This window comes from Mandrillus leucophaeus, unplaced genomic scaffold, assembly GCF_000951045.1.
Source record: "Mandrillus leucophaeus isolate KB7577 unplaced genomic scaffold, Mleu.le_1.0 Scaffold41, whole genome shotgun sequence".
Taxonomy (NCBI): Eukaryota; Metazoa; Chordata; class Mammalia; order Primates; family Cercopithecidae; genus Mandrillus; species Mandrillus leucophaeus.
In genome coordinates this window covers 4,771,239-4,780,777 of record NW_012104365.1, presented here as the reverse complement: position 1 = coordinate 4,780,777, position 9,539 = coordinate 4,771,239, and the positions used below count along the sequence as shown (strand labels likewise).

Genomic DNA, 9,539 nt, shown 5'->3' with positions numbered 1-9,539 from the left:
GGGGTTGGGGACTGTGGTAGGGGGTGGGGATGGGGGCGCAGGGGTGCTTCCTGCTGAGAGGGCCACTTACCCGGTCGCCCACATCACCTCGGAGGCCCTGGGGGCCTGGAAGGCCGGGTTCTCCCATGCTGCCCTTCCGGCCCTGGGGAAGGAGGTCCTGGCTCGTCAGTGCCCATACCCTGTCGGGTCTCACCCGTCTGGGTATGCCGCCCCCTGTGCCAGGCCCTTGCCCCAACCTCACCCACCTGGAAGCCTCGGATGCCAGGGGCTCCAGGAGGGCCTTGTGGGCCGAGGGCCCCCTGGAAAACAAAGATGAGGTGTGAGCGGATGTCTCAGGTTTCGAGGAGCACCCAAGAGGTCCCAGGGAGCCTGGCTCGGCCTCCCCCCAAAGCTGGGTGGACACTGGAGCCAGTTCTAAGCCACCAGGCTGGATTGCTGGGGACAGAGGCAGGGCTACCTCCCAGGGCAGTTTAGGGGGTCTCAGAACGCAGGCATGCCCTGGACCCAATTTGTCAGGTCAGACTCGGGGCCAGACACCCATGCCCATGGCTCCTCCGACCAGGGTCCTGTGGCTTGTGCTGTCATCTCAGTCTACAGGGGCACAAGGCTAGGCTCAGCATAGAGGGCTTGAAAACAGGGCAGCTCCGGCCTGGCCCGGACCATCTCCCAGTGGGCGAGGGACAAGAAGGCAGGGCCCCACACCTCCCAGCATCCTCGGCTTTTGTGAGCCTGGCTCATCAAGGCAACCAAATGCCACCCCGGCCTGCTCAGAAACTGGGCCCACGTGCCAACGGCTCAGTGCTAACCCCCGACCCAGGGCCACATCCCTGCACTCACCGCTGAGCCCCGGTGGCCAGCCTCACCGCGCTCCCCAGGCATGCCAGCATCTCCCTACAGGGAAGGGAAGGAGGGTGTGAGGGCAGGGCCTGCACACATGCGAGATGGGGTGGGGTCTGGGGCGCCGCAGATACTCACAGGGACGCCTGGCTCTCCCGAGGGGCCAGCCTCACCCAGCTCCCCAGCTCTGCCCTGCAGGGAAAGGAAAGCTGTGAGTGCCTGCCTACACCTGCATCTGGGCCGGGTCACTGGCCTCCCGGCCTCTCGCCTCCCGTCCCCTGGCCTCCCTTTGCAGAGAGAAAGCGGCTGCAGCCACATACCCTTTCTCCCTTCTCGCCTTTGGACCCTGCTCGTCCGGGGAGGCCCTGCCAGGAGAGAGCTTGAGGTCAGGGCTGCTCGTCAAGGCAATGTGCACACAGGCAGGGTGCAGGGGCCAGAGTGAGCGCACCCAAAGGGCAGGGCTGACTTCTCCCAGCCTTGTCGACCTTACGTGCGGCTTTGAGAGCTTCCCTGGCCTTGGATGCAGGAGCCCCTACTCCAGGCCCCCGGGGGTGATGACCGCACGGCATCCAGGGATGGCCATACACGTGTTCACACATGTCCCACGTACATATGAATAAGCACACATATGCACACACACAGGCAACCCACCGGGCACAGCACCCGCTGGGAGCCAGGGGTTGTGCCAGACCCTGATGGACACAGGCCCCAGAACCCCTCACAGGGAGCCAGCCCTACAGCGACCAACCCACCCAGCCTGACAGGGACCCCTGGGCAGGGAGCAGCTGTGGCGCCCCAGGCTGGCCCCACCCACCAGGCACTCACCGGCAGCCCGTTGGGGCCCTTCTCTCCCGGAGCACCGCTGCGACCAGCCTCTCCCTGTGAGGACAGAGGTTGGGGTGGGGAAGGGGAGGCTGAGGCCTCAGAAGGCTGAACTCCCCTCCAGCTCCTCCCTCTCATGACACCCTGAGCCCCATGCCAACCTTCTGGCCATCGAGTCCTGGCACACCATTCTGGCCGTCCTTGCCCGGCATGCCCTGGGGACAAGAGATGCGTAAGGCCCGTTGGGCAGGCGGCCCCCGCTCCCTTCCTCTACAGTCCCGCCCTGGGGGCAGCCTCCTTCCCCATCAACCTAACACTGTGTCTGCCCCCAAACCCTGGCAGTTGTCTGGTTTCATGATCGAGGTGGCCTGTGGCAACCAGTGCTGCCTCGGTGACCACACAGGCGAGGGGTGCGGTGGGTGGCAGAGGTGGTGCTGAAGCCGTGCGGACGCCTGAGGCCTTGTCTACGAGGCACATCATGGTGCCCTAAGGGAAGTTCGGTTCTGGCCCATTTTACGGGGGGAAAACTGAGGCTTGGGAGCCAGGACTCAGGCCAGGCCTGCCTCGTCCACTCTGGACTGGTTTTGGAATCAGGACACAGCCAAGTGCTGGGTGTCCCAAGAGAGGGCACCGCTCCAGGGGCAGAGGCAACACGAGGGGCTGGACGGGACCTCCAGTCTGGGCTGAGGGTGGGCACACAGCAGGAAGGAAGGTGCCTGCACGGGTGCCTGGGACCCCAGGAGTGGCCACCTCTGCCCAGCGGTGCTGCCCACCCACCCTTACTTCCCGTGTCCTCCATGCAGGCAAACCCAGCCTGAGGCCCCTACTCCTGCACACTCGTGAGGCTCTGGGCAAAAGAGAAATGTGCAGGGCAGTGGGGCTGTTAAACCGTTAACCCGGATTTCAAGATGGCCACAGCAGAGGGCACTGAGCTCCAGCTCTTCTGAATGCGGCCTCTGCCTGTACGTAGCCAGCACCCAGGGGAGGAGCATTCTCGGGGGAGTAGCCACGTGCACTCACCGGCTCCCCACTTGGCCCGGCCACTCCGGGGATTCCCTTGGGACCAGGTCTGCCCTAGAGGACACACAAGTGACAGAGGCAGTGGCAGTCTCTTCCCAGATGGCCTCACGCATTCCCCGGCCAGCTGCTCGGGGACACCAACGAGCTGTGGAGGGTAGTGGCAGGGGCCACCCCCGACCACCACCCTGGGGCCTGTGGGTGCTCGGAGAAAACTGTGTTTGGATCCATGGGTGCTGCAGCAGGGCACGGTGGCTCCCTGCTGCTCCGGCTGTGAGGGCTCGGTCGAGGGAGGTGTGGAGGCTGACCAGTCTGGGGACGGTCACTTCAGTTCCACTCCTGGAACGCTCGACTGTCTCTGGACTTTCCTTATGTTCACTTGCTCAACCCAAGAGCCGTTTCTCTGGGGCAGGATCCAAGCCCTGGAACCTGATCCCTCTACCCGGCCCGCTGGCCGCTCTGCAGGGGCCACAGAGCTCCCATGTGGCTCTGGGAGAACAGCTGGGGCCAGGGAGAGAGCTGGGGCCCTCCAGGGCCAGGCTCACCCCCACGCACCCCCAGGCCCACCCAGGGTGGCCCCTCACAGTCTCACTCCCAAGTGTGTCCCCCTCCCCAGCACGAGTCAGGAGGGAAATTGGGTTCTTCCACATAAGGACCCAAGGAACCAAATTCCCTCTCACTTACGAGGTCACCCTTGGGGCCACGGAACCCTTCTGGGCCCCTCTCGCCTCGGTCACCCTGGAAATAATAAGGTGGGACAGGGACAGAGTTACCACCACAGAGATGGTCAGAGAGTGGGATGGGGGCCCCTCCAGGCCCGGGCAGGGGACAGCCCTCTAGGAGTGGTCAGAGATGGCCGGAGGTGCCACAGGGACAATGGTGACCTCTCGTTCCACATCCAGAACCAGAAAGGAGGCGAATGTCCCACGAAGAATGGATTCCATTGGTAAGCACCCCCTACTCATGCCACAAGCCCTCCCAGGGTGTCCAGGGAACAGCTCAGCCACAGAAGGGGGGCCCCAGTGGGGCTGGGGGCATCTGAGAGGAGCAGAGGGAAAGGGGAGAGAGGCCACGAGGCATGGGACCCACCGTCCACTGACACACGTACCGCTTTCCCAGGCGCTCCTGGGATCCCAGGCGGCCCTCGGAACCCGATGGGACCCTGCAGAGAGAGGGGATCTGGGGTCCTCTTGTCTCAGGCCTGGCTGGCATCCCCCCAGTGCTCCCTCAGGGGAGGCCCAGACACAAGCAGCCCTTCCTCTAGGGCTCCCCAGCAAGTTCCCCCAAGATGCCACCTGGTCGTCTCCAAATCCCTCCTGCCCCTTGCTCTGGCCTAAGCCACAACAGCCCTCACAGCAGCCTGGGACCGCGTGCGGGTGTCAGCGAGCAGTTCATCAGCCCTCACCCAGGCACACGAGAGAACAGCCCCCACAGCAGCCTGGGACCGCGTGTGGGTGTCCGTGATTGCTGACTGTCAGCCCAGGCACACGCGAGAACAGGGGCCCAGAGCACATGCGAGAACTGGGGCCCAGAGCAAGGTCTGCACCACAGCGGCGACGGCCAGAGCCAGGGTGCCGGCTGCTTCACAGCGTCACTCACGGGGCCCATCTGAAGTCTGGAGGTATGGACAACCAGGCCCCCAGCCACCTGGCCGGCCCCCACTAGGGGCTGCAGGACTTACCCTGTCCCCAGGGGGCCCGAGTGGCCCTGGCAGTCCTTGTAATCCCCGCGGGCCCTGCGGGAGAGAGGCACAGATGCAGAGACTAGGGCTTCACCTCCACCCCGGGGAGCACGCAGGGCCTCGGCCCTCAGGGTACCCCTGGGAGCCCTGGTGTCTTCCATGAGCCCTCAGCCTCAGCTCAGGTCCCCCAGAGGTAGGGGGCACCAGCCTTGAGATCAGCAGCCTTGGCAGAGGTGAGACCCCCAGCCAGGTCGCGCTCCTGTGCCTGGGTATTGGCCAAACACTCCCCAGCCCGAGACGGCCCCCTCGGGGGTAGACACGTGCAGGGCTGAGTTCCCATCCCACCATCCTTACCCCTTCCTAGCCTCACCTGCAGCCCCACGCTGCCCGGGAGGCCGGCGGGCCCAGGGGGGCCAGGGTCGCCCTGAAACAGAGGGGACAGGGTGGTCAGTGGCCCAGTCTGGCTCTCCTTGCACCGTTCGGTGCCTCCAGTCACCCTACTCAAGTCCAAGCAGCTGGGGGCGTTGCCCCCTTCACAGCTGGGCCTTGGAGGCTCTGCGAAGGGGTCACTTGCACACAGCTCCAGAGCAGTCCTGCGAGTCTCGGTGGCCTCGCCCTGTGGGGGCTGGGTCCGTGGCCACTGTTCCCATAAGACCCTTCAGCCCTGTCCAGGCCCCTCCTCATGGCCAAGCAGGGACCCCTCTGATGTGCACCTGGGTGTCCTCATCTGATCACTCCAGCCATGCTAAAGGCCACCCCAGACCCGGTCCCCCGGCCTGCAGGTGACGATGGACACCCTCCATGGGCAGCAGCCACAGGTGAGGGGAGGCTACGGGCTAAAGCCAGTCATCCTCACAGACGCCCCTTGCCCGGCCACAGACACAAACCAGGGACAGCTTCCACAGCCAGGCCAGCCAGGCCCCCAGAAGATGGGCACAGCAGGTGCCAGCGCAGGCACGCCCATGAGACAGCCCCTCCCTCCCGCCCGAGCCCAGCCCCCAGGCCCCAGCCCCTCCCCAGCTGCTGTGCGGCAGCTTTACCTTCTCGCCGTCCTTGCCGACTTCCCCCTGCTCGCCTTTGTAGCCAGTGGGTCCCTGAAAGCAAACATGGGGTCACTGTCCCCCCCAACCCCCCGACACCCCCTCCCTGGCAACACTGAAGTGAGGCCTGCAGGGTCAGTCAGCCCAGGGCCCGCCACACGGCAGTACAGGACTGCGGGCCTGGGCCCTCACGGGGAAACCGAGGCCTGAGAGGCGCTGGGACCCACCTGAGGGCGCTCTGCGGTCAGAAGCGGGCCAGGGCTGGGGGGCAGTGGGGGCTTGAGGCTAGCTCTCCCCCACAGTTTCTCTGACGCCCATTACCAGTCCCAGCCTGGCCACATCAGCTTGTCACTGGGGTGCTGAAGGCGGGACAGGGAGGCTGGACTGGCTTTCTTCCTGGGGCAACCCTGGAACCAGGGCCCAGCTTTCTGGACCTGTCACCCCCACAGCCCCATGGGAGCCCGGCCACCTCCTGCCCAGCATAGGGCAGTGCTTGGGTCCCAGTGACTCACCTTGAACCCCGGCATTCCAGGGGGCCCTGGGGGACCTGGTGGGCAGATACTTGGGCACTGTCGGAAAACAGAGCAGTCAGACCCCTCCCAGCCAAACAGAGCAGGACCCTCTGACACAGAGGTCAGCACCCACAGGACCCCAGGAGGCCACTCCGCACGGGTGATGGGACCCCAGGAGGCCACTCCGCCCCGGTGACGGGACCCCAGGAGGCCACTCCGCACGGGTGACGGGACCGCAGGAGGCCACTCCGCCCTGGTGACGGCACCAGGACAGGACACAGACAGGGTCTCCTTCAGCACTGGCCAAGCGCAGCGGAGGCTGCATAGAGCAGCCGGCTCGGATTTCTCAGCCCCACGGCAGACACTGGGTTTCAAAGCAGCCATTCAGCACAGCACAGCAGTTGGCTCTGCAGGGGGCCTTGCAGCAGCCTTAGGTCGGGGCCGTCCTCAGCACAGGAACGTGCTTAGCACGGGGCTTTTAGGAGGGACACCGTGAGCCCAGGCAACAGGCCTGATGCTCAGGAAACCCAGGGCTGCTTCCAGATTATCCCACAGCTGCAGTGGGCAGGCTGGGCCAAGGGTTCAGACCCGTATCTTCAGCCCCCGCCCCACTCATCCCATGGTCGGGGCCCAATCACACACCACATTCTGGAAGGTTCCCTAAAGCCTCCCTTCTGAGACACAGGCTGGCCAGGCACCCGGGCCCCGGGGTGGGGTGATGAGAGAGGCCGGTAGACAGCCACCGGTGGCCAGGTCGGAGTGGGCCGAGCTTTTCCCTTCAAAACTATCAAACCTCTCTATGGAAACGAGTCACTGACTGCCACCGCAGACGGCCAAACAGAGGAGAGATGGATCCGTGGCCTCCCAAGCCCATTTTCTTTCCTCTTCTTTTTTTTTTTTTTTTTGAGACAGGGGTTAGCTTGGTTGCTCAGGCTGGAGTGCAGTGGCTTGATCACAGCACACTGCAACCTCTGCCTCCTGGGCTCAAGTGATCCTCCCACCACAGCCACCTAAATAGCTAGGACAACAGGCATGCCACCACGTCTGGCTCCTTTAAAAATTTTTTGTAGACACAAAGATCTCACTATGTTGCCCAGGCTGGTCTCAAACTCCTGAGCTGAAGTAATCCTCCTGTCTTAGCCTCCCAAAGTGCTGGGATTACAGGCGTAAGCCACTGTGCCTAGCCTGAGCCTGTTTTCTTTTCGGGTGATTGACATGGCTCAAAGACCAAGATAAAGGTGGGCCCCAGAGTCCAGTCCCGAATGCAGCGAGGGACTATTCTGTCGCCATCTGTGGCCAAAGGTGCCCTCTGCGGATGATGCAGGGGAGCTTGATGGCTCCGTGACATGATTGTGATTCATTACATTTGCACAGCTCCACGCCCTGGTGGCTTCGTGAGGGACAGTGCAGGTCTAGGCGGTGGCGAGGAGGGCAGGAAGCGGGAGGGGGAGGTCCCAGCCAGGCTCTCTGCCAGGTTGTGTCTGAGCTGTCTGCACTGAGCTCCCGTCCCCAGGGAGTGCTCGGGCCCTGCCTTCTTGCCAGGATGGACGAGTCCCTCTCCAGGCCAGATCCCGCCCCCCAAGGTAGGCACCTCCCAGCGCCCTTCACATATGGCTGCAAGTGCCTACCTGAAGGTCAGTGGCGCCTTCAGGGAGGACTCCTGGGTGTCCCTAAGACACAAAGAGACAGCTGACATTCTCCTGCCCTCCCCGTCCACCTGCACCCACCCAACCCACCCACCCACTCTCTGACAGACCAGGACGTTCCCCATCCACCAGGGGACTTGGAGACCCTTCATCCCGTCCCCCAAGTGGCCAGTGCTGGGTGCTGCTGGCCCACCCACAGGGCATGTGACAATGACAGAATCCACCTGTCCTTGGGGCAGGGTGGCCTTGGGGACCTGAGCCCTGATCATCCCCAAGTTGGCTGGCCTAGCCACAGCCACTGCCCCCACCACTGACTGTTCCTAGGAGTGGCCAAGTTAGGGTTAGGAGATCTCGGAGGGCATGGAGCCTGGGGAGGGGGAAGGGGGAAGGGGGAAGGGGGAAGGGGGAGGGCCCAACCGGGTGCCCTAGTCCATGCCCAGCACTTCTTAGAGCCTCTGCCCAGTACTTACAGGGGGTCCGGGAGGTCCCGGGGGGCCAGGGAGGCCGGGGAGTCCAGACGGTCCCTGGGGAGGGGGTATGTCTTAGAGTGGTAAGACTTAGAGTGGGACCAGCCCCCACCTAAGTGAGGTGCCCGGCTTCTCCCAGGGAGGTGGACACGCCCAGCTCCCGCCAGCCCCCACCCCCACGGCCTCTGCTGGTGTCTGCGTCCTGGGGTCGGGTCTGGATCATTAGCCAGGGCTTCTACCAACACCTACCAAGGTAGGGGTGGGGGAGAAAGGGAAAGGGGAGAGGGGAAGAGGGTCCCTGGCTGTTGAGTCTGGGGGTGGAGGCCACAGGTGAGCACACTCTAAGAGGGTCTGGGACAGCCACTCACCGGGGGGCCGCGGAGGCCGATCCCACCTGGGGGGCCGCTCACTCCTGCCTCTCCCTGGAGGGAGGTAAAGGGAGGTGAGGAGGTTCACCCGGGCGCCCCGAGGATCCCCACCCAGGGTCGGTATGCCGCCTCCAAAGGGAGGGGGGCTCCAGGTATGGGGTGGTCAGATCACTGCCCCTGAGAAGCCCCACACCCAGGCACGGTTTGGGACATCCCAGCCTGGCAGGCTCTGGGTACTTGCACGCTTGCTCAGGGCCCCAAGGGTTGTCAGTACTCACGGGGGGTCCAGGGAGGCCTTTGCCCTGCAAAGCCAAACATGGGGTCAGAGCCTGCTGGGCACAAGATGGGCTGCGCCTCACCCCTCCCTAAGATGGTTCAGGTGGGTCCCGGGGAAAGGGCGGTTCCAAGCATGGGCATCTGGTCCCAGCCCAGAGAGGGCTCCAAGACCCTGACCAGGCACCAGCCTCCGGAGAGGCTGCAGAGGGGTGGCAGAGGAGAGGGCCAGGGATGGCCCCTGCGATTCCTGGATGCCATTTAGACCAGACTCTCCAGTTCCCCAAACTCCATGGAGAGGAGAGGACCACACTCCATACTCACCCCCAGCCCGGGCGGCCCCGGGGGTCCCAGACTTCCCTGTGGGAGGAAAGCAGTCGTCTAGGTTGGGCTGGGCCTCTATTTGCAAACCCAATCCCCTCCCGCTGAAGTGAGACCCACAACTCCAGCTCCCAGGGCAACAGGGTCCAAGTCCCCACTCCACAGAGGGGCAGGGCCTCTGAGCCCTCGACCTGGAGGGTCTTTGCCGTCCTGGGGAGCTGCCGGAGACAGATGGCACCAGAGTCCCAGTGCCTGCTACAGAAAGGCGAAGGCGCGACCTGGGGCAGGTCTGAGATGCACAGAAGTGACCCCAGGTGCCTGTCTCCACCAGGAAGCCCTCCCGATAACCCACCCACGGAGCCTGCTGAATCCTCAGCCCCCGCCCACGTCAGCAAGTCCCCAGAGCCTTGAGCAGCCAGGTCCCATCTGCTCTCCAAACTCTGGGCCCTGTCTGGGCCCTGCTGCTTGAAATGTCTCATTCCCTGGACGGCTCACACGGGCCCTGCTCTGAGGCTGGAGGGCCCTCCTGAAAGCCTGGAGACGAGCTCACCCCCC

The 9,539-nt window shown here is 64.2% G+C and overlaps 1 protein-coding gene across 1 annotated transcript in view; it reads right to left on the bottom strand.

Annotated features, from left to right (window-relative positions):
* The window catches only part of COL9A3 (collagen, type IX, alpha 3), a 28,576-nt gene that overhangs the window by 14,365 nt on the left and 4,672 nt on the right, over positions 1-9,539 (bottom strand). The window contains exons 6-24 of the mRNA XM_011992359.1: positions 8,988-9,023; positions 8,669-8,692; positions 8,391-8,444; positions 8,026-8,079; positions 7,538-7,579; positions 5,910-5,966; positions 5,398-5,451; positions 4,728-4,781; positions 4,358-4,411; positions 3,785-3,838; positions 3,361-3,414; positions 2,680-2,733; positions 1,821-1,874; positions 1,663-1,716; positions 1,158-1,202; positions 976-1,029; positions 838-891; positions 246-299; positions 71-142 (exon numbers count right to left, since the gene is read on the bottom strand). Coding sequence (XP_011847749.1) covers positions 71-142; positions 246-299; positions 838-891; positions 976-1,029; positions 1,158-1,202; positions 1,663-1,716; positions 1,821-1,874; positions 2,680-2,733; positions 3,361-3,414; positions 3,785-3,838; positions 4,358-4,411; positions 4,728-4,781; positions 5,398-5,451; positions 5,910-5,966; positions 7,538-7,579; positions 8,026-8,079; positions 8,391-8,444; positions 8,669-8,692; positions 8,988-9,023 — 978 coding nt within the window. The remainder of the gene's footprint in view (positions 1-70; positions 143-245; positions 300-837; positions 892-975; positions 1,030-1,157; positions 1,203-1,662; positions 1,717-1,820; positions 1,875-2,679; positions 2,734-3,360; positions 3,415-3,784; positions 3,839-4,357; positions 4,412-4,727; positions 4,782-5,397; positions 5,452-5,909; positions 5,967-7,537; positions 7,580-8,025; positions 8,080-8,390; positions 8,445-8,668; positions 8,693-8,987; positions 9,024-9,539) is intronic.